This window comes from Cotesia glomerata, linkage group LG3 (genome assembly GCF_020080835.1).
Source record: "Cotesia glomerata isolate CgM1 linkage group LG3, MPM_Cglom_v2.3, whole genome shotgun sequence".
In the NCBI taxonomy this organism is placed as follows: domain Eukaryota; kingdom Metazoa; phylum Arthropoda; class Insecta; order Hymenoptera; family Braconidae; genus Cotesia; species Cotesia glomerata.
The window spans coordinates 30,871,071-30,895,619 of NC_058160.1; the positions used below are offsets into that span (position 1 = coordinate 30,871,071).

General features: G+C 26.3%; 2 protein-coding genes across 6 annotated transcripts; one reads left to right on the forward strand and one right to left on the reverse strand.

The window, feature by feature from the left end:
* Positions 1 to 1,229: 1,229 nt before the first annotated feature.
* LOC123261947 lies at positions 1,230 to 12,945 on the reverse strand. Of its 4 annotated transcripts, XM_044723850.1 has the most exons (15): positions 12,483 to 12,945; positions 7,867 to 7,960; positions 5,615 to 5,745; positions 5,425 to 5,524; positions 5,061 to 5,200; positions 3,726 to 4,985; positions 3,426 to 3,651; positions 3,230 to 3,337; positions 3,058 to 3,152; positions 2,900 to 2,987; positions 2,463 to 2,818; positions 2,250 to 2,382; positions 1,908 to 2,165; positions 1,700 to 1,819; positions 1,230 to 1,626 (listed from the first exon to the last, which is right to left on the reverse strand). In XM_044723850.1, the coding sequence occupies exons 3-15, from the start codon at positions 5,692 to 5,694 to the stop codon at positions 1,444 to 1,446; spliced, it is 3,147 nt and encodes a 1,048-aa protein (XP_044579785.1). In that variant the 5' UTR covers positions 5,695 to 5,745; positions 7,867 to 7,960; positions 12,483 to 12,945; the 3' UTR covers positions 1,230 to 1,443. The 4 variants fall into 4 exon arrangements, with proteins under 4 accessions (XP_044579785.1, XP_044579784.1, XP_044579787.1 ...); XM_044723849.1 differs by lacking the exon at positions 7,867 to 7,960; XM_044723852.1 differs by lacking the exon at positions 7,867 to 7,960 and having other exon boundaries at positions 1,231 to 1,626; positions 2,900 to 2,969.
* Positions 12,946 to 14,358: 1,413 nt separating this feature from the next.
* LOC123261951 (synaptotagmin-6) lies at positions 14,359 to 22,929 on the forward strand. 2 transcript variants are annotated; one of them, XM_044723858.1, is made up of 10 exons: positions 14,359 to 14,376; positions 15,421 to 15,716; positions 20,732 to 20,795; positions 20,936 to 21,197; positions 21,272 to 21,499; positions 21,571 to 21,666; positions 21,753 to 22,026; positions 22,094 to 22,327; positions 22,413 to 22,577; positions 22,661 to 22,929. In XM_044723858.1, exons 2-10 carry the CDS (start codon positions 15,453 to 15,455, stop codon positions 22,847 to 22,849), a joined length of 1,776 nt encoding a protein of 591 aa, XP_044579793.1. In that variant the 5' UTR covers positions 14,359 to 14,376; positions 15,421 to 15,452; the 3' UTR covers positions 22,850 to 22,929. The 2 variants fall into 2 exon arrangements, with proteins under 2 accessions (XP_044579793.1, XP_044579794.1); XM_044723859.1 differs by lacking the exons at positions 14,359 to 14,376; positions 15,421 to 15,716 and adding an exon at positions 18,520 to 18,822.
* Positions 22,930 to 24,549: the final 1,620 nt, after the last annotated feature.

Genomic DNA, 24,549 nt, shown 5'->3' on the forward strand with positions numbered 1-24,549 from the left:
TTTTATGAAATTTTAATAATATTTAGCCACATATTGATGTTGATAAAAAATTCAACAAATTTAATAATTATCCTTTGTATTTTATTTTATTTATTAGTTTTTTTTCTCATTGGGGTAGCAAAGTTTATAAACGATTGTGATAGATATGATTATAGTCATATAGTTTAATAATAGACAATACGCAGTATAGTTAATTATTATAGTTACAGATTAGTGGAAATAATTAAAGTAACAATAGTACGTAAAAAATTTTATATTATAAGTTATATATATATATATATATATAGATTTATTTAAAGTTATTATCGTTTAAGCCGCTGGATAGTGAAAAAGTGATTTATTTTTTTAATGAGATATTGAGTTATTAATAGTTGGTAGTTTTAGATTTATGGGCAGAAATAAAATTTTTAAGTAAAGTACTGTCGAAGAAAATTAAAAGAAAAATAGATAAAATTATTTACAATTAAACAGCTGTATAACTTATTTCTTATAAAATTATTTAACAATGTGAAAAATAATTATTAGCTAAAAAAAATTTTTTAGCATTTTACATATATTAATAACAACTATAATTTTAAATAGTACTGAAGTTGTGTATTATGAGATTAAAAAAATAATTATCAACGGCTACGCGCAATTCTACAACGACAACAACAATAACAACAATTGTTATTTAAATTATGGAATAAATAATGGAAGTAGTAATAGTTGATGATGGCGTTAATTAGAAAAATTTATTATATTATTTTTAATATTTAATTTAATGCGTTGCTAATAAACTCTGTACAAACGTTAACATTCCTTTGAAAACAACAACATTCGTGACACAATGGTCTTTTTTAAACAATAAACATTTTAATGGTAAATTTAACTTTTTTTTTTTTTCTTTTTTTTTTTCTTTACAATTATTAAATTTGTTTACAATCAATTATTTGGCATCTTATAAATACCTACCTTTTATTATATTTTTTTACGTTTATTAATATTTATCGCCTTATCATTTTTTTTTTCAATAAATAACTACCAATGGGAATTTAATAATTCACAATTAAAATTATTAATTTTTTAATAATATTAATTAATAGGCTTAAAAATTAAAAATTTGGACTTTTGCTTTTCATCAATGGATCTTATTGATAATTGAAAAAATTTGTAATTAAGTATTTTCAGTCTGTAAAGTACAGTAAATATAGTTTAAATACTGTATAATATGATATTAATCAATTAAAAATATAATGAATTATAATCTGCAACGATGATAAATTATTGATATTTGTCACAGTAGAAGTGTTACATGGGTTATTGGTAATAATATTGATAATAAAATTGAGATAAATGATATAATATTATATGACACTTGTGATAAATTATAAATTTCTTGTATTTACTTGCCTGGTAGTAAATTTTGTTACTTTCATTCTTGATTGAATAAAAATAAAATAATCATTTTCTAAGCGGATGCCACATGACAACCGGGCGCCGAAGAGCTGTTAACATTTGTCGCCAGTGTGTTAATGATTTTCCAGTTGTATTAGAACCTATTATAACATGACCTATGGAGTATGCTTTCGAATTAGTTGTAGTATCGGAATTTAATTCAGCTACAGTCAGTCTCAATTGAATTGTCTAGAATAGTAATTAATTTTTTAATATATATATATCGGGATTTATTTTAACGTCTCAGCGTTATAATTTTTACCTGCAAAGTATGAGCAGGCACGTTAAAAATCATGGCCTCATTGAAAGTTGGACTTTTTTCGCCTCGCTTAGCAGAGGTTTTTTTCTTGTGTATTTTTTTCCCTTGTTGCAGCAGGTACACCTTAAGTTAAAAGATTAAATATGTAAAAAAAAAAAAAATTAAGTAAATATTTAAAAAATAAACTATCCAACTATAATGTAAAGTTTACTTTAACAAATAAATCTCCTGGTACTGGATTATTTGTGTGAAGATTTCTGGCTTTTACAACAACTAAAGTGAGCCTTTCGGCAGTTGGTAAATAGCTTAATGAAAACATAAGTTCACCCAAACGAGGAACTGGTAGACCTGGAGAAACAAGAGGCAGCCAGGTTGTAGCTGGTGGTCGAGCTGCTGGTCCTAATTTCAATGAAGCTTCACCAATAAGAAACACTCCACCACCCCCGATATTTGTTTCTACTGAAAATATCTTAAAAAATTTTATTATTACTTAATTTCTATATTATCTAATAGTAATAACAATATTTATATTATATATAAAATAAATGCTTACTTCTACCAATAAAGTCCTTCCTATTGGACCTCCATCAAGGGGAAATAAAAATTTTTCCTGATAACTTGGTGAAGGTGATCCTCTATAAAGTCTGGTTTGTACATGTGTTTGTCTATCCGGAAGAAGGCATACTCTAAAAAAATAAAAATATTAATTTATAAATATAAGCATATTATATTTTAAGAAAATAATAATAATAATAATAAAAATAACCTGGCAAGAGTGTCTTGAGCGGGTCGTCCATCAGGTGCAATCAGATCTCTCGCTTCAAGAACACTAACAACAAGATCACCCTCGATGTCAGCTCCACGTCCTCCCCACCGTTCATACTCTAGGCCAACGCAAATTAGTCCAACAACAGTTAGTTGTTCAATATCTCCAAGTATAACACTTGTATCTGAGCAAACGCTTTCACAACTTATAGCTCTCTTTAAATTTGTTTCATCAGGTGGTGGCTCTGGCTCCGGCCCTTGCGATGAATTACGTCTACCATTCAAACTTATTTCTTCAACATCTATTAACGAATTTGAATTTGAATTTGAATATCCGTACGAGTCTTCAATCAGTTGCTATTTATTTTAAAATAAAATTTGAATTTTTTTAATATTTTAAATATTTCTTAATTATTTATAATTACATATTAAACTTACTTGTGACAGTCTTCTCTGTAGCTGAACCTCTTCTAAAGCATTATAAAGGTCTTGGCTACTGCTTCGCCTTCTACTTAAAAAATTTATACTAATTTAATTGACATAAAGTGACTTTTAATTAACTTTGATAGTAGAGTTTAAATTTTAATAATGTCTACCTGACATTATCAATGCCATCCATCTCTACATAATCATGAAATCCATTTAGTCTTTCCATACTTTTTCTTCTCTGTTCCAAACTATTAAATATATCCTAAAAAATTAATAAATTTTTTTTCAATTAAATTAATTAATATAAAATAAAATAAAATAAAATAAAATAAAATATACCTCAGATGTTCTGGTAAAACTTGGATCAGACATATAAGGATAGGGTTCTTGACTTAGATCTTTCAAAAGAAGTGGCGATGAAGGAGGATCTTGAAGACTGTTGTAAACCTAATAATCAAACAGTATAATAAGTAAAAATAAAAATAATTCAAGTCATCAGCCAATCAACTATATCGTTTATTTTTCACTATTTTACCTCTTGCGCGGTTCGATGAGCTTCCAAATTAAGCTCCGGACTGTAAAGGTCGGATGTCCGTCTCGAGCAATCAATACCAATAGCCGGTGGCTCACCATCAATGTACAAATTTGAAACCTCATCTTGTATACCGTTTACCGTTTCATTTTTTTCTAAATTAAAACTAGACCGTCTGATTCCGGGGAAAGTTAGCATCGGAACTTGCTGAGCTGATGAAAGCACTGAGCTGTTAATTTTAAATTTAATTAAATTAGTAAAAATTAATATATTAAAATAAAAAAATAAAATTAATATACTTACTTGTAAAATTCGGAAGCGTCAATGTAGCTTTGAGATGTAACAGACCTCAGGGCGCTGAAAATTCTCTCACCGGTAGTGGGACTGTTGCTCGACTGCTGGTGGTTATGAAGTGAAGAGTCATGATTTGAAGGATCTGGTGGAGCTGGGGGTGGAACAGGACTTGGTGTATCATTATCACCCGGTGTCACTACTCTTTCATCTTCGGTGTTTGGATCCTCGTGTGTCGTTTTATCACTCAGCGAGTCGTAATTTGGTACATCTGGTAAACTTTGGATGTACTGAGAGACTCTCTGCAGTCCTTGAATTTTTGAATTTTCGTAAATGTCAATCCCGTAATTTTCATCCGGAAAAATATTTGAATTTCTCAAGGGTGTCATTTCAATGTTTTGCCCAACGATTTTTTCATTTTTTCCCAATTGGCTTGAATATATTTGAGAATTTTGCAGCAACTTTGTAATAGCTTCAGACCCGTATATTGATTCAATAAATGAATTTGAGTTGGTAAAATTAAAGCTATTAAAAGAGCCCCTGGAGTCATTTCTCACATGTGTATTATATCGAATTTGTTGTTGCTGTGAATTTTGTTTTTGTTTTTGTTTTTGTTTTTGTTTTTGCTTTTGAGTAGAATGTTCATTGAGCTGGCAAGTTGAAACTCCATATTTAAGTTTAGCCGTATCTTCAATAAGATCGTAAGCTCTGTATGGAGTTTCTCGATTTATTCTACAGAGATGATAACTATCTTTTATTCTCTCTTTAATATTATTTACACTATCACATTGAGACTCAAAGGTTAATTTTTTTTCATGTTCATCACCTAAAGGCTGATGATTTTGGTTATTAATAGAGTAACAACCACTCGTTTGAATACTATCAGGTACAGATTTAGTGTGTAAATTATAATTAAATAAAGGCGGACTATTAGTGCTACCAGCGGTAGCAGTTTGTCTACTTCCGTTGTACTGGTTATAAATTTTCGGAATTTCATTTTGAAAAATAAATACAGATCCATTTCGATCATTGCGATCGTTACGGTGATGAGCACCCGCTGGACAAGGTACTGGTGGTGGAGTTAGAGGAGCTCCTCCAGAATCTTGCATCCGTAAATATTCAGGTGTATTGTGCGTTTGAAGAGGAGAAGGTCGAGGCCGGGGAGTAGGTTTTGGTTGGGGTGCTGGTCTCAGAGGCTGCGGTGGAATCATTGTTGTATTACATCCAACTCCCCCCAGTGGAGGATGAAGGTCTCGATCTACTGCTTCAAATCTATTTTTCATAAACAGTCAAAATTTAATTTTACCATTAAAATAATAATTTATTTATTATTATTATATTTACTACCGAGTAAAAGCTCCTTGAGCGTCTAATCTCAGGTCACTGTCGCTGTGTAAAAGATGCTGAGACTGTGTACTGCCACCAGACTGTCGATATAGGCCCGGGATTGTCTGAGCGGTTGGGTGTTGAGCTTTCACCAGTCCTACCTGGTAAATTATATTAAATTTATAATTAATAAAAAAATTTATAGACCACTACTGCAGTAGATAAAAACATTTTTTAATATTTGCGATGATGATCTTTATTATAACTACTATTTTACTGATTAAAAAAAATTTTAAACATTTTAATTATTAATTTTTCGAGATAATAAATTAATAAATTGTTTCTATCAGTATATTTTAGTTATTATTAAAATATTGTTAAGTACTTTTTCTTCTCGTGGGGCCCACAACCATGACAATCTTTGACGCCACTCTTCACACACGCTCCAGATGTTACGTGTACTCCATTTACAATTTAAACCATACCTGCGTTTTTAAAAATTAAATTATTTATTTATTTATTAATAATATTAAGAATGATAAAACTGATAAAACAATAAATATAATAAAAAAAACCTTCGGTAAAAGACCAAAGCTGCTCCTCCTATAACAACAAGCGCCAAGGCCACTCCTAATGTTGTTATTACCCAGCCCATAATATTTAAAATTTATTATTTTATTTTATTTATAATTCTCAAACTTGAGAGCTGAAACAAAAACAACAAATCTTTTATTATTATTATCATCATCATCAAACTTTATCTTATTAGTAATGAGCTGATAAATTAAATAAGAGAAAAATAAAAAAAATTGAAAATGGATGGCATTATATTTGACACATATGAGAGGTCATGAAACAAGAGTTGATTTTAACTTGGTTTAGTTGGTTAAGTGTACTTGCTCTGAAAGCTCTTACCATTATGTATGCTATTCATATATTCTTATACTATCTCTTATATTTTTTACTCTTTTTTAGATCACTTGACTAGAAGCCTCTTTAATTTATAGCATATTGTAACTAGTCATAATTATAAAACAAAGATAATTTTTTTTTAAATAAATAAATTGAGAAATTTTTTTTTTTGTCTTTATTTTATAATTATTTTGTTTTTAAAAGCTAAAGCATTATTTTGAGGAAAAATAAATGAATCTGGTGATATGAATAGCGTGCTAAAGAATACTGAGCATTCTGCCGGAGGCTTTAAGTTCATTGACAATATTTGTATAGTCTGCTCCATAAAAAGTTCAATAAACTTTTTCACATTAATATTGACTTGTTGGAAAATATGTTATAAATTATGTGTTTCATATGAATAACTAAATATTCACGCGTAGCTATTGGACTTGTAAATATATTTTTTAAAAATTAGTATCGAACAGTGCTAGATGAGACGTTAAATTTACCATAAAAAGAAAAATATAAATTAAACAAAAAAAGCCATCCTCATACTTTTTTCATCTCAAGGCTATAAACAATAGTAGCAATTATTGCGCTGGATTTTAGCCTAGCTCCACCCTGCAGCGTCATTCACTTTCTATTTTTTTTTTTTTTTTTTTTTTTTTTTTTTTTCCCCATATACTTATAGATATAATAATACAGATATTTTATTCAAATATGTTTATTGTTTAAAATACGAAAATAACTCATTCTATAATTTATAATTTTATAATAAACATATTATAAATAATTAGTGTCTCTAATATTATTATTAAAGATATTTTCATGACCGATTGTATATATATATATAATGAAAGTTTCATGGCATCTTGGTCAAATGACTAGTGGATCTAATTCAAGCCGAGAGATGGACACTTTCCATCTTCCCTATTGGTCGAGAGACATACTCTCTGTACATAAATTCGATGGAAATCCATCAAACTTAAATACTAGTAAAGCTGGAAGCTTGTAGTATCTATTCGAGTAATAAAGATGTTAATTGAAATGAAAGAAATTTGAATGAGAGTAAAGACAAACTTTGAAAAAATAAATGGGGTTGGTTGCCAAGCCAGGAATCGAACCTGGATCTCCCTGATAACATGTCAGGAGCTCTACCAGTTAAGCTACCGGGCCCCTTCCACCATCTACCTTCCCAATAGGAAAGATGGAAGTCTCCATCTCTCGGCTTGAATTAGATCCAATATTATAAATAATATTCATTTTTAAACAATTTTACATCTACAACAAGTACATATATTATCAGATTTAATCATTATTTACTGCAGCATGTATTGGCATTTGAACTCAATCGATGATTGTCGTATTCGATAGCTTCCACTACTATCAATAATGATAATAATAATAATTTCTATTGTAAAAATAATTTGTCTGTCTTGTGATATGATCAGCAATTTAATTCATTCAGAAAAATTGATTTTTTATAATTGGTAGTTTATTTAAAATTTATTTTTTATGTTAAAAATTTTTTGAAATATTTATAATAAAGTGCAGTGAAAAACAGTTATGAATAAACACTTGAAATAATCACACGTTCTATAGAATATATTGGTGGGAAATTTAATTAATTTAATTAAAGGGAAAAATGTTTGGTGAATTTAAACGAAAAATTCGACATCACAATGTTAAATAAATTCTTTTATAGGAATAACTCATACATATATCTATGTGTTTAATTTACTGAATTCCTTAAATACTGTATCACATTGCTATAATTAATCATCTATAATTTTTAAATTATTTATTTATTTTTTAATGACGAAATATCAGTTTCAAGTAATTATATATATATATATATATTTTTTTTTTTTTATCTATTTAAGCGTTTAAAACTTTTAAAAATGAAAATAAAAGGTAAATTAAAGTATATTACCTTGGCCAGATTTAATTTCAATTGTTTTGGCTGATAGGTGTGATCATAATTCACAATTTATAATTCGTCCATGGCCTGACCTATATTATATTTTCTGGATTGAAAATTATGCATTAATACGTATATTTTACATATTATTATGATAGTAAAATATTTTTAGTTGTATTTACTGATTCAGTTCAACCTATAAATATATCTGATTGTAATTAAGTCCTGCTTTTAAATTCAGTTGTTAAAAAACTAGCTGTTTTTTTTTAAATAATTATTTTTGTTAATATAATGTAAAATCATACTTAATATATATTTTATTTAAAACGGTTACTAAAAAACTAATTAAAAATTATAAAAATAGCAACAAAAATATGAAAATAAAACAAATTAAAAGTAGGAAGCAAAAGTTACGGAACAAGAGTTTAAAAAATACTATATAGTTGTAGTAGGGATTGTTCGTGGCGTAATGAATGCATAAAATAAAAAATAAAAAGAAGAAAAAAAGAAGAAAGGCATTATGGATTGTTGCCAGATGGCGCATAGGCGCATTGCGTTTGAGAAAACTCGGGTATTCCCGAGAATCCTCGACTATTCGAATAAAATAATATATCTTTTTATACTCTCAGTATTACACTAAACATTATTTAAACTTTAACGTTTAATAAACTCGGTCAATGTTCTCTCAACACCAATCTGTCATGTCTTTTTGTTGTATCATTTGCTTCTTTATTTTTACACCTCAATTTTTCTTTATTTTATAAACAATTAAATTTAATTTAAGTACTTAAAAAATCTATATTTTGATAAATGTTTCAGAATCCAAGTTTTTAAATCTTTAAATTAAATTTTAAAAATTATTTGTAAAATTCCAGAGAACTCGCTGTTTGAAACATTCCTTAATTCTACAAAACTTGTCAGAATGTTAAAAAATTATTATATCAAATTTTTTATTTTTTATTTACTGTAAAATAATAATAAAAATCTTAAGTTTAATTGTTAATTAATTTGTAAATGGTAAAGTTTATCGTATAGTTTTAAATTAGTTGGAAACAAAACTTAAAGTTATTCAAGTTGAATATCTCGAAAACTGTCTTATCTAATTAACAATTTTTAACAATAATTAATTGAGAGTGAAAAATAATAATATTAATCCTAAAAAAACTTTTTAATGATTATAATTTCATTTTAGTATCAATAACAATTTTTAATGAACTATTGTACAAGAATAGATGTCAATAACTGAAAGTTTCAGTCATGCGTGCATCAGACATCGAGTATTCAATAATATAACTGATGTGTAGTCGCCGCACAGAGTAGTCGGTATCTATCTACTACCTATACAGATCGATCGTAAATCCAATACCGCAAGCTTTCAGCTTTTAGCTTTCAGCTTTTAGCTTTCAGCTTTCAACTATTCACTAATTAATAAAAATATCTATTTCATTTATTTTTTTGTTTTAATTATTATTACAATCGTTAAATTGGCTTTAAAGGTATCCTTATATAGCATATGTATGTAAATATTTTAAAGCTTAACATGCTTGATAAATATAATATTTATAAAAGTAGTAAATAAAGTTTTAAAAGTCTAATAAGAGGATTTAATATGAAATAGTAGATATATAATAGATGGGATATATCTCATGGAATCCTTGACTACACTGCATTCTCGTAATGCCCTCGACTCTGCTCGGATAATACCATCTATAGAATAGAAGGAAGGCACGAAAGGTATAGAAGGTACAGAGAGGTTTAATCAGGTATTTGAGTATTTTAATAAATATATATGTTTATACGCTCCCAGGATACCATTTAAAGATCACGATCATAATGATAACAACAACAATAATCAATTTAGATAAACAGATTTAATTTAATTTCTTATTTTTTTTTTTTTTCTATTGGCTTAGGTGTAAAAATAGCAAATGGTTCATTATTTTTATAAGGAGACAAAAAAGTTCAAAGCTTTCAGTAAGTAGGGCAAAACCAAGTCTGTTGAGAAAAATAAATCCTTTACCTGTAATTTACTAAAACTTTATTTTCGTCTACTGAAAAATTTTCATTGTCAAATATGTTGAATTACTTTTTAATAATTATTATTATCGATATTATTGTATTGTTTATTTAAAATTAATAAATAATAGTACTTGGAAAAAAAAATAGTAATTATAAAATAAATTAATGAAGAAATAAAATGTATATATATATTGGGGTATATTGGGCTCTTATATCCAATTACGATGCGATACGATATTATATAGGATGTCAGGAACTCTGTATTTTAACATCATCGATTGGCAATTAACAGTATACATATATGTATAATATTTAGTGTGTGATGAACGATGAACGATGAACGATGATAGTATCATCAACTGTACTATATATAAATTCAAACTATTCACTGGTTAATTTCCGGTTCCGAGCCTAGTAATATTATTGCTAAAGCTTATTCAAGTTTATCTATAAAATACATAATACATCAAAATAAATAAACTCCTACGTATTTATCAAAACGCCTACACTCTATTCGATGAATTTTATTTTTTTTTTATTTTGTTCGTAGGCAAATTTTTTTTTCCCATCAACCAGTGTTATTTTATTACTCGGTACAAAAAATAATTTTTTATATAGTTCTATATATTTATCATTTATCATTTATCATTTATCATAATTAAAACTAACTTTTCAAGTATTTATAATATTTTTCGTGATTAAAGCACATACAAATAAAATAACTTTTATAACGCGTAATCTCATAAATACTTAATATATATATATATATATATATATATAACGTGTAGTGTGTGATATGAATACTCTGGTATATAAGCAGACTCAAAGTAAACTTTTAATAAACTTTTATTTTCTTGTTTCTACTAAAAAAGTTAAAAAGTTTATCGATACTGCATTTGTCGATATAATATTTATTGGAAAAGTTATAACTTTACCAAGTCTTTGTCTTTTGATACTTTATTATTTTTATTATTATAATTTATAATTTTCTTTAACAATCTTGAAAAATGTTAATAATTAAAAAAAAAGTTCTTTTTATTTGCTATACTGATAAAAAAATAAACTTATAAACCAAGAGAAAAATTCTTGACCTAAGAAATTATTTTTGATTCAAGTAAATTTTACTCGATTTAAGAATTTTTCTCTTGAATCAAGTTAATTCTTTTTTATCTCGGTAGCTAATATTGCGCCAATCTTTGAGTATGAGATTCGGAGAAAAAAAATATTTTATAAAAATCATAAAAACTGAAAAAGCTGAGAAAGCTTAGATCACCGTTAGCGTCAGCGTCAGCAATACCTATTCTATTTTTTCGTTATTTCTTTATTTTTATTTTTATTTTTTATCGATGTACGGTTCGGTTGAGCGCTTTCAGGAGTTTATTTTTCCAAGCTAGTCGTTCATGCCATTGAGACTTCTTTTACCTTTCGTGACCGAGTAGAGAGATATCGCGCGCGAAAAAAAAAAAAAAAAAAAAAAGTAACAATAATAAAAACAATATTTTTACTTTTTTAGTATATCTCGATTAATATCTACGATATCAATTGATAAGATTTCATTTATTATTACTGTTATTATTATTTTCACCTCTTGCGTACGCTTTATGAACTTAACTCATCTTTTATTGACTAAAAAAAAAATATTAAGTAATTTTTTCTTTCTCTATAGACTATTTTTTTATAATTTTAAAAGTTTTGATCATTAATTTACAACTCATTTTGTTTATTTTGTAAATTTATTCATATGATATAAAAATCATATATATATATTATATTTTAATTAAAATAATTTTTTTACTCTATTAAGTAGTAAAAAAACGTTTTAGTCATACAAAACTGTAGTGAGTCACTTTAGAATCTCGGTAATAGATAACCGATGTACATTGCAATATAATAAAATTATTTTAAAAATGCTGTAAAAGATTTTAGAGCTGACCGAACATGACCCTTTTACCGTAAATAAGTCAACCCGACGACACGCGAGAAAAAAAAAAGTAAATTTAATAACGAAACTTGTGTCGAACAAGACCTGAAACTTGTCGTTAGTATTTAATTATTTATGATTTTCATTTTGTTGTAATATTAAACTAAACAAAGGTGTAAAATGACTATAAGATAGAATAAGGTTGAATTTGAAAAAAATTTTTAAATACATTCAATACAGGTTAACATAAATAACTAGGATTATAATAAAAATAATAATATTTATAAATGTTAAAAGAGGCGGATGTATGTGTATGTTTGTCCTCGACCCATTCACGAGAATGTCGACTCTCACTGATTCTCTTGATGTTTTATTCTCATCTCTTCTTTATCTTATTATTATTATTATTATCATTATTGTTATTATTCTCTCTTTTCTTTCTTTTCTTCTTCCTTTATTCTGTCATCCACTAGGTGAAAAGGTCAAGGTGCACTCTAAGCACCCTTTAACTTTATTTTACATTTTTTTAAAACAATTATCGATTTGATTCAAATAAAATATTATTATTATGATTATTATTATTATTTTTTTTTTTATAAAATAATTCCAAAATTTTATTATAAAATAAATCTTAATTAATGTTTATTCAAATTTGATAAAATATTATATGCAAAAAAAAATAACTTACGTCGAGTATATCGAGTAAATGTCCAGTGTGTTGATTGTTTATTAGTTGACCTTCTCTAGACTAGAGTTTTAACTAGAGACTTTGTCGATTACCAGTCGCTGCCAAGCATGGTGACACAAATAATCACGAGAATTTTTATTCCACCCAATTTTTCTACTCACATTATTTTTCCCATACATTATTATCATTTTTCAATAATTTCAATATGTTTATTATTACTTATTGGTATTATTTACTTAGAGTTGTAGGTATAAATAAATAAAAAAAAAAAAAAAAAAAGAAATTAATGACCATGGTTTAATGGGGTCTATTTGGTCTATTTCGCGTGCGCGGATCTTTTACGGGCTCACATGACCCACCCTCGCTTGCTCGTATCACAACAACGACTGATTACTGGTTATATTTTTATTTAAACCAGACTGAGCCACTACTACCACTTGCTACCGCTGGACTGAGCAAAACCTGGAGAAAACAAGGAGGCATAATATAATGTATATATACTTAACATGGCATAAAGCGCCGTCGCAGAGTCGACCCGCAGAACTCGAAATTACACCCTCGTGCTGCTGCTGCTGCTGCTGCTGCTACTGCTGCTACTAGTTCAACTATACGTATATGTATATTATCATATATTTACTTTACAAATACTAATTACTTAAGTAATTAAATTTAAATATTTTATTTTTTAGCTATGTAAGATTTTATTATTAATATAATAATAATTCAACTGTTTATACTAATATAATGTATGATTAAATTAAGGCTGTACTACTTAAATTAACATCAAAGGATTTTAATAATTTTCGTTTGATTTTTTGTTACACAAGTTGACAAATTTATTTAATTTTATTATTTTTATAATAAAATAATTAAAAACATCGGAATTTAAAGGAATTATTTATTTTTTATTAACATTCGATAAAGTTAGCAACATTGTAATGTGTAAGATATATTCGATATGCAGTGAGCTTTAAGCTACCTACAAACGTCAAGTTTTCGTAACAGAGCTTTTCTTTTTTATCGACCGGATACAGCAAAAATTTAATAAATAATAATAATATCAATTAAAATATTTAAACAATGCCACGAGTACAAATAATTTAACAAATTTTATTAATTTTATTATTATTATTATTATTGCGCTCATTCTCACCTAATTTAATGAAACTGTTAAACTTTTAATTACATAATTATTTACGGAAGACTTAAAAATACTTGATAAAAATAAATAATTTAATCAATAAATAAATAATATAATTATTTTTAGTAAAAAAATAAATAATTAAATATTTTTTTAATTTAACTTTCATTTAAATTTTTATTCGTTTCGATTATTTATTGGTACTTGTTAATAACAAGTTGTTATATAATAATAATAATAGGTATTTGAACTATTTAATACAGAGCTTAATCTTCTTCGTATTTTTTTTATTCGTAAAAACGATACAATAAATTTAATAGATCGTTGATACATAGGTAGTGAGTAATATTACATGCGCGCTCTTGTCTTTTCTCTATGCGTCCCACGTTGACGTCTGTGGTCGTCGCGACGCCAACGTCGGTTGTCGGTTTATCAGTCGTGAGGCCGCGTTACACCTCGGAAAGTCACTATCACTCTTATTACTATTGTTGTTAGTACTTTTATTATCATCATCATCATCATCATCATCATTATTATTATTATTATTATATGTACACCGCTGATCTCATCCATATGTCATCATTTTTTATTCTTAAACTTTAAAATAATTTTTATTAATTTCACCATTTTTAAATATAACATCTGTGATTGAAATTTTAATTACCTTCTAATAAATATGTAATAGCAGTAAAAATTAATGAGAAGTAAATAAATAAAAACAAAAATAATAATTTTTAAAACAAATAATTGCAGGTAAATAAAATATATTATTATTTATAATAGCTTACTAGTTAAAATTAAATATTTATTAAAAAGATTATCGCTTATATTATTTTTAGTGTAAATATAATTTTTATTAGTGTTATTTTAGTGTTAATTGAGGGAAGAAAGAAAAAATTATATTAATAGTTGGATAATTTATAAAGCGAGGGAGTTTGCCTATATTAAAATAATTGTACCAGGCGATTATAAGTAACCAGCTCTGGTATTGTTGAATGAGATAAATTAATCGATTTATTCTCATATCATAGAGCTTATCACATATTACCTGAGATAAATCGATAAATGCAACACTTTCAACTATTCAATAAAACTTTACTGTTAATAATAATAATAATAATAATAAAAAGAAAATAAATTTTATAGTTTAATCGGTCTTTTATTAGCGTCTAAGGGGATAATAAATAAACTGTCGAATAATGATTGATTATTATTATTTTATTTAAGTTTTTATTTACTTACTTATTTATATTAAAGAGAGATTATTGTATATGATAATATAGTTTTGGAAAAAATATAAATACACAGTATGCGTTTGATATTACGTAACTGTGGAAACAAACCAAGAATTCACCAAAGCATGAAATTTAAATGACATTTTGGATTTATATTATAATAAATAAAAAACATAATAAAGACATTACATCTATGTCATTCAATAATTCATATAGCTTATTTATTTTAACTATAAAAATAATAAACTACTTTATCTGGCCTTTATCAATAATTATATATAAATTATTTTATTTAAAATAAGTAAAATAATAGTATAATTAACAGAGAGAAGTAATATAATTCTTCTTAATTACTTAATACTAGTAGGCGTTATTTGTTCAAGCAAAAGGTAATTATCAACGACCTTATTCCCAGTTTACATCAGATGAATGAGCAAATGTTGAGCAGAACCTTTAATAATATTTGTGATGATGATGATGATAATAATTTATAATTATTATATTTTAATTGCAAAAGTTATTTTTTAAAACATTTAAAATATTTGAAATTAAATGATTTCAGATTTTGTTGGGTGTTGATTGATTTGAATAGAAATGGTTTCCGCTGCAGTTTTGGGAGCAGCAACTGGAACAGGATTGGCTTTGGTAGTTGCCGTTACTATTGTTGTTTATCGATATTATTCGGTGAAACGATTAAGTAAATATTGGAGCACGCTTGATCGTTGGCCTGAACCACCATCCAACAATAGTAATTCATCAGTAATCGATAATAATAACTGTAAAGACAAAAATTCACCCTCATATGTGCTTGATTGTTGGAGAAAAACTCATCGCAATTATTATGCAGTTCAATCTCAGGTATTTTTTAGATTTTTATTAATACTTTTATTCATAATTTTGTTAATTTTAATAATGCCTGACTAATGACTGTTTTAACCACTGATGTAGACGGTAAATTACTACCTAAATTACAAGTGAACAAGTGAACAAGTGAGTCTAGGTCGATAATATAAAAACCCTAAAATTTTATTGGAGAGCTTTAAAGCTCTGAATTACCGATTGTTAATATCTTATGTAAGGATTGTTGGATTGTTAGGATTGTAAGGATATGCAGGATATGCATGATAACTGATATATAATAACGAATAAAAATTTTCTACGTGTATTTGAAAAATTTTTATTTTATTTCATCGAACAAAAATTATTGATTAGTTTTTCAATAATTTTTATTAAAAATTTCTTTCAAACTTATTTGATTTAAAAAATTATAACTTATTTTTAAAATTTTACTTAAATTATTTTAAAATTACTTAAATTTTACTTAAAACAAATAAATTAAAGGTTTATAAATAATATATAAAAAAAAAAATTTTTTTTTTAGTTGTAACAAAGCACAGCTCTAAGATATTGATTATTAATATATTAAGTAATAAATATTGATGATATAGCAGAAGATAGAACCTTAAATATAAGAAAAAAATTATTAGTTATTAGTTAAATATCTACTAGGGAGAACAAGGTTGAAATAACTAAACTTAAACTAAGAGAGTATAGTAGCCGGGTTGTTGAGTAGTTGAGTAGTGGTCCTTGGTCCTTGGTGTTACCGTGCGAATCTAAAATTTACGATCAATACAACTCTCTACAATAAAAGCTATAGGTATATATATATATATACATATAGAAGTAGGTATCAGAGCTTTCAAGACCACTACCTGCTTTCCGCTTTCTACTTCCCACTTTCCACTTACCGCTTTCTAATAGAGGGTACTCACTTAATAATAATAATGAAGATGACAATCATAACCAAAAGACATTATTTTCATTTATTTATCATTATTATTAAACTTTAATTATTTAAAATAATTATGAAGCTGATAAATTCTTTGTCTGATGAAATTATTTTTATACTACTACTACCTCTATAAAAGGCTCTAATTTCTCCCCAACTTTTAATTATAAAATTAAATAATTTACTCAGACTAGAGTTGATATATATATATATATATTTATTTCATAGTTCTTTCATAAGTTAAAAATGTAAGCTTTGATACACTGTCAGAAAATAAAATAAAAATTCGGTTTTAGATTGCAGACTTTTTAAACAATTTAGTTGTTTAAAAATTTAAAAGCTTTTTACATATATTATAAACAATTTTTTTGTGCAAGCAAATTATATTCATTAATAATTTTTAGAATAAGAGATAATATACAAAACATAAAAGTTGGCCTCATTTTTATTGTATATACATTTAAATTCAACAAAAAACCACCATAAAATATAATCAATAACTTTAACAGATTCAAATAATAAATCACATCAGAGAAAAACTACTTTAATTTATTAAAAAAAAAGAAATCATAATAATAATAATAATAATAATAATAATTATAAATGAAAATGAGAGATAAGGTGAGGAGTAGAATGTCGTAGTAGACCTTGACGATATGGAATATATTGAATCCTGGAGCATACGGTGATCTCTGTACGCAGTTTACCCAGGTGGATATGGAAGGCTAGAAGCAATACACAGAGTAACCTGTTGCGACGCACGCATAGATATCTCTCTCTACTTTTGTTATTATTATTATTATTATTATTATTATTATTATTACTACTATTTCTGTTTCACTCTTACCTATGTTATACACTCTAGACGGGTAGTCGGTTGGCAAGCAAGGATGGGAGCTGAAAGTTTATCAGGTAGATATGTGCCTAGTGTTCCCTGCATAGTGTAGTATACTAGTATCACCACAGCACCACCCTTGCTGGCCTCACTTCGAGTTACTTCGACTCGCGTCGACTCACATCGCGCAATCAGGAGCAGTTACTACCCTCTCCTTGTTCCTTTAGGATTTATCCTCGTTGCCCTCGTCGTCACCCTTATAGCTTATAGTAGTCGTTGTGATAGCCACCGTCGCTCATTTCGGGATACTCCAGCTGTTCTGTTGTAGTATCCATTATATTTTCGCGATGCGTATTTTTATCTAAAACAATTTTAATTATATTAAATTTTATTATTATTATTATTATTATTATTAATATTATAGTAGTGGAATTAATATTCATTAAACTTGTGACCTGACAAAGAATAAATTAAAAAAAATATCCTAAATATCTTTAAATTAAATTACACATAACATGTTAAAAATATTTTATTAATAATCTAATTGAATGAATTTTTAAGTGAAAAATTTTATTAAATATCAGTGCCTGATTTTTTATTATTTTTTATTATTTTTTATTATCAAATAAAAATAAATCACTCTAATAAATTTTAAATTTCTTTATTCTTTCAATTATTTTCTTATCAGTATTATAAAAAACTACATCAACGTCAGAATCAGAACAATCAATCCACGGTATAAATATTTTAATAAAAAAGAGATTATAGTACTTGAATAACAATAAGAACAAAAGCATTATTGAATTTCTAATCATAATTAAATAAATCAAAGAGCCAAGTTTATATAAAACAATCTTTTAAAATAATCGAGTATATATTATCATAACAATAAATTGACAATCATTTGAAAAAAGGATTTGAATCGATACGCTTGTATTATTAACAATAATAATAATAATAATTAAATAAAAATTAATATATAAAAAGAAAAGAATTAGTATAATTATTTGATAAAAATAAAGAAGAAGAAATAATTAAATAAGCACTTAGACATAGCAGTGGTATTGGACGCACTCGTCAAAGTGCCGGACAAGTTGTCGGAAGTATTTGGGGATGTATTGGAGTTAGCATGCGGCGGTGGCGGCGGCGGCGGCGGCGGAAGCGGTGGAAGTGGAAATAAAGGTGATAAAAATTCTAGCAATAGTTCTGGAAGTAGAATAGGAATGGTTACTGGGGTTGCAATAATACGAGATCGTTGGGTCCAGAGGGGCTCTCCCTCACGATCACCCCTTTCTTCAGTAACAACCACTGACAGCGCTGACAGCACAACTAGTTCCGAGGTACTGTTATTATTTTATTCACATCCAATAATAGAATACACTTGTTGCACTTGTTCTCAAAAATAAAATTTAAAATTAATAGTTGATTATTTTAATAAAATAATACATTTATAATTATTAATTATTAATATATAAGATGTAACAATTTAAAGATATTATAATTTAAAAATTTCGTTAAACTAAATTTGTCTTATGTCGATTTATTATTTTATAAATTTGTCAGCTAAGTCTGGCTATTGCCGGTAATACTACTGTCCTACTATTATACATGTATAGACATAATAATATGATTGCTGACCGACATTCTCTCTACATATTCTATCAGCTATCAGCTATATTAAATAATAATATTACCGTTTTAGTTATCTTCCTTTTCCTATATGCTACTCCTGTTATTGCATGTCCATCCTTTTCTTTAATTAATTGTCAATTATTATTATATTATTACATTAAACTCTTGGTATTTTATTTTATTATAATATCGATAAAGCATATAAATATTTTATTGTACTAACGTATTATTGAATTCTCAAGATATATATTTATACGTATATTAATACCAAATAATGATATAGGAATAAAAAATAAAAAATAAAAAATTCAATTGTATTTTTCACGCTGTTTCATGTCCGCAAAATCTTTTATTTGTATAAAATTATAAAATTTTTTACAAATCCTTGGTTTAAATTTAATTATTAAAGGACAAATAAAATCGATAGAAAAGCAAATAATATACTTTTTAAACTAATACACTCAATAAAATTTATCAGATAAATCAGAAACCATTCAAGTCACTGTGACAATTCAATATGTTAAAATATATTAAGAAGAATAACTACAAGAATATCCACTTAATTCTAACTGTTTAGTTATTCTGGTATTTTACTGTTAATTAATCAATTATAAGTATTATACTGTACAGATATTTGATTTTAAAGTTAATATTAAATATTTTCTTCTATTAAATAACAATATTTTATATTTATTTAAATTTAAACAGGACTGTTTAATCACTCAATTATCAATTCTATTAATTTTTTAAAAATGTATAATATAAGTTATTAACATTAAAAAATAAAATTCAAACTATATTTGAGTAATTTTATTAAAAGTTGTGTTTTTCATTTATTACATGAAACTCGTGACCCGGAAAAAATAAATAATTGAATATATATTTTATTGTAATTTATTATTCATTTTTTTAGAATACCATAACTTTATATATTAACATATAAAATATTTTTTGAATAATAATAACGATAAAAAACTAAAGTTAACGTTTTTCATTCATTTATGTATATGAGTATACACTGTGCCTATAAATTTAAATTTTGTTTCTGGTTTTTTTTCCCCCCAGACCAAATTTTATAAAAGTCATATTAAAAACTTTGTCTATTCCAACAAATAATATTGTGTCTCTATTATAGTGTACACCGTTTGTTATTTTTAAACTATAAAAAATTTTAACGAGACGAGTTTAATAAATTTATTTTACAAAAAATAAAATAATGGGAATGTCCTTGGGGGTTGTGTCAGATTTGAAATTTAGGTCAAGGCGGGGTCAAAAAGACAATACAGGGAAAATTATTTATGAATTGCTTAAATTCCCAGAGGTAACTGAATTAAAATTAAAAATAAACTACTTAATTAACTTAAATGTTTTACATTAGTATACTTTTTATATATAATACAATATCTCCGTAAGTGTACTTATGTATATGTATATCTGATGGATGCTGTTTATTTTATTTAATTTATCTCTGTCTTATTTTTAATCTCGCTGACTCACTGTAATGGTATATTAATCACCTAAAATTTTTTATGAAACTAGATAAATATTTTCACAGTATTGATAGTTTACTAAATAATAATAATTGTTATTTTTTTTATTTTTTTTTTTTTATTTCAGGAATTTAATGTTGCAAAGGAACATCACGCAATTCAACCCTCACAATCATCCACTGGGGTTGACGGTAAATTATTAAGAATTTTATTACGATACAATATTTTATATTTTTCTACTACGATAATTTTTATAAATTATCTAGCCTGAAAAAAAAAAAAAAAAAAAAAAAAAAAACCAGAAATTAATTTATTTTGTATTGCTATAAAGGTGGTTCGGGCTTACCACACCAAAGTCGAAGTTATCCAAGCAGCGGAGCGTCAATTCAAGGTCCAGGGGGTAGAATTATCGTTAGAAATCCCTCAATAAGCTCACAAAGTTCATTAGAAGGGGCCACCACTACTGGTACCGCATCTGGGTCATCAACCCACCGTGGATCATCACCACAAATTCGAGCTTTTGGCCCTGATGGCCGACATCATCATGATTTGGTTCATGCATCATCTTCATATCCACCCAGCAGGAGTTCAAGGTTTTTTTTTTCTTGTTAGTTTTTATAAACAAAACAATAAATATGATAGTAACTGTTTAAACGATTTATAAAAGGTCACCATCACCAGCACGGGCATCTTCATTAGATGCTAGATGCGGAACTCCAACAAGCTGTACAGGAAGTACTCAAACTGGAATAGCTTCACCATCCCAAAGCTCTTTATCATCTTTAGGAGCATTAGTAACCGCAACAAGTACATCTACAGGCATAGTACCACCAACAAAACCAGCAAGTCGATGTCTTTCACCTCTTTTAATTCCGCCACCTAGAACATCAATAAGGTCTTTTATTGAATATTAAAAAATTTTTTTTTAAATCGAAAATTATTAATATATTACAATTTCAATAATAGTGATGGTAGCCCAGCACCTCCAGCTTCTCCCTTGGGATCTCTCCAGCCAGATCTTTATCTACGTCGTGATGGTCCACTTTTTTTAAGTGCTCGCAGGTTAGTATAATAATAATAATAATAATGTATATGATCTATCTATTGTATATTGTTGATAATAATAATTATTTTTTTTAAATTAATAGAACTGGAAAATGTATGGGTCGTCTTCACTTACGTTTAAGTTATGATTTTGATAAATCAGATCTACATGTTCATCTGATAGAAGCGCACGATCTTGCTGGAACGGATCAAGGAGGGTTTAACGATCCTTTTGTTAAACTTACCCTCAGTCCGGAGGTTGATAATAGAAAGCGACAAACTCATATTCATAGAAATGATCCAAATCCATTTTTTGATCAACATTTCAGATTTCCTGTTAGTTATGATGAACTAAAAGAAAAAACTTTGTTACTTCAGGTAATAATTATATTTAATAATAATTTTCGTTTGGAATAAATTTATTTTATTATCTTTTTTTAAAAAGGTATTTGACTATGATCGTTATTCACGAAATGATGTTGTTGGTTCGGTAAGAGTTGCCATGGAAGAACTTGAACTTGTTTCATCCACCTCACCTGTCGAAGTTTGGGGCGAGATAGCTCGTGAAAAGAAAGCGCTTGAGGATATACAACAAGTTCTTGTCTCTCTATCTTATTTACCAAGCGCTGAAAGACTTACAGTGATGATACTTAAAGCAAGAAATTTATTTCCACCCCAGGTTTCACTTTTTTATTTTTATTTTTTCACTATCATATTAATGTATATATTTGTTTTTTATTATTTTTATTGTAATCTTTGTGCAGAAAAAAGACACCTTGGATCCGTTTGTCAAAGTGAGTTTACTGTCCGGTGACAAAAGAGTTAAGAAAAAAAAAACTGAAGTTAAGAAAGCTACTAAAAGTCCTGTTTGGAATGAAGCCATGTCTTTCAATATTCCTGCTAGTACTTTGGCGTCTTCCGCCATTGAAGTAATATTTACATACATATAAATTAAATTTTTATCAGCTAGTGCTATTAATATTAATATAATAGAATAATTAAAATTTGACAGATATGTGTACTGGATGCCAGCAGTGAAATGAGTGGAAATTCCATTGTTGGCTCATGTATTGTTGGACCAGCAACCAGTGGGAACCTTGCTACCAGCGCACCTGACATTATAAATCAAAGTCGAGAACATTGGACAAGTATAACTCAATCACCTAGAAAAGCTATTGCTATGTGGCATGTACTTCATTAATTTTTTTTTTTTTTTATATAAAATATTTTATTGTTGTATTACAATTACTGTCTCTCGGAAAAATTTTTAATAATTTTATTTTTATCAAAACTATATTATATCATCTGATAAAAATATTTATAAAAAATTAAAAGGGTGATGAAAATTTTATCAAAAATATATGAAAAGGTACAAAGAAACATTTAAAAAATACACAACTGATAAGTACCTTAAGTGCATAATGAAATGGAAAAAGTAACTTTTTTTTTGTTTTTTATTTTATTATTTTTTTCTTTTCAAAATGCATAAAAAATAATATAAGAAAATAAAAGCAGGCCATTTGAAAGTTAATAATATTTATAACGATAATAAACTTTTAACTGATGTATTGATAAAACTAAAAAATATAAAATAAAATGATTGATTGAGTTAAAGTTGAGACAATTAAAAATATATTAACATATACTTGGCCTAAATGAAATAAGCCACGCTTATATTGTCATAAAAGATAAAAATAATAATTTATTTTCACAATCAAGATAATTATTACATCGGTTAAATAATACAAGCAAAGCAACGCAAAAATGCACAATATATCAATCAAATATAATATATAACATACATATATGATTACTGATTGTGATTATACATATATATATATATCATTTTCGTTAATTTTTATCGTCAACTACGATTGAAATATAATAATGTTGTCAAAGTTGATTAAATTTACTAAGAATATTATACACAGTATAAAAATTAAAATTATAATGATAATGATAATATAAAAGAAAAGAATTTATATATATTATAAATTGAATCGAAATAAAAATGATTATATACTTATAGATATAAATGGAACCCAAAACGCTTGAAACAAAATTTTAATTGTTTTCACCTTTGATGAAGCAATACGCGAACAGCTTGAGCTCCGAATGCCTCAGCCATTAAATTATAAATGAAAAAGTTAAAATTAAAGTCTGATTTTTACAAAATCTTTAGAAAAAAAAAAAAAAAAAAAAAAAAAACAATAACAATAACAATAAAAAATAAACAAATAAATAAAATAAAAAACAATAATAGCATTTAAATAAATAAATGATTTATTTATTAAATTAATAAAATACAAAAAATTAAGTGGAATACTTTATTGACCAAATTGGATTTTACATATCAAATGACTTTATTGGTTTTAATTATACAATTATTGAATATTCTTGTGAATTTTTAAAATACTTAATCCTACATTCAAACTTTGACTATAAAACTTAACTCATGGTGAATAAATTCAATAATTATATAACACGTATATTCAAAACTCTTTCATTTTTTCTTCTAAATTCTAACTAAAATGTTGAAACACTAAAAAAAATATATATATATCATAAAATGTATTGGTTAATTTATATATGAATACACTATAAATATAATAAAGTTATTTAAAGAAAAAAAAATTTAACTTTAAATGTAACAAACTTTTGATGAGTGAAAAAAAATATTAATTATTAATAATTGTTGGTTGACTACATCATATATTATATAAAATAAAAACATAAAAAATAATTATCTAAAAATTTCTAAATAAAAGAAAAAATATAATTGAAATTGATAAAACAACAACTTTATAGATAAGAACAGAACGCTCGAACTACTTGAGCATGTCCGAATCTTACGCTTATCTCAATTAAGTATATATACTAACAGTATTTATAAAATATAAA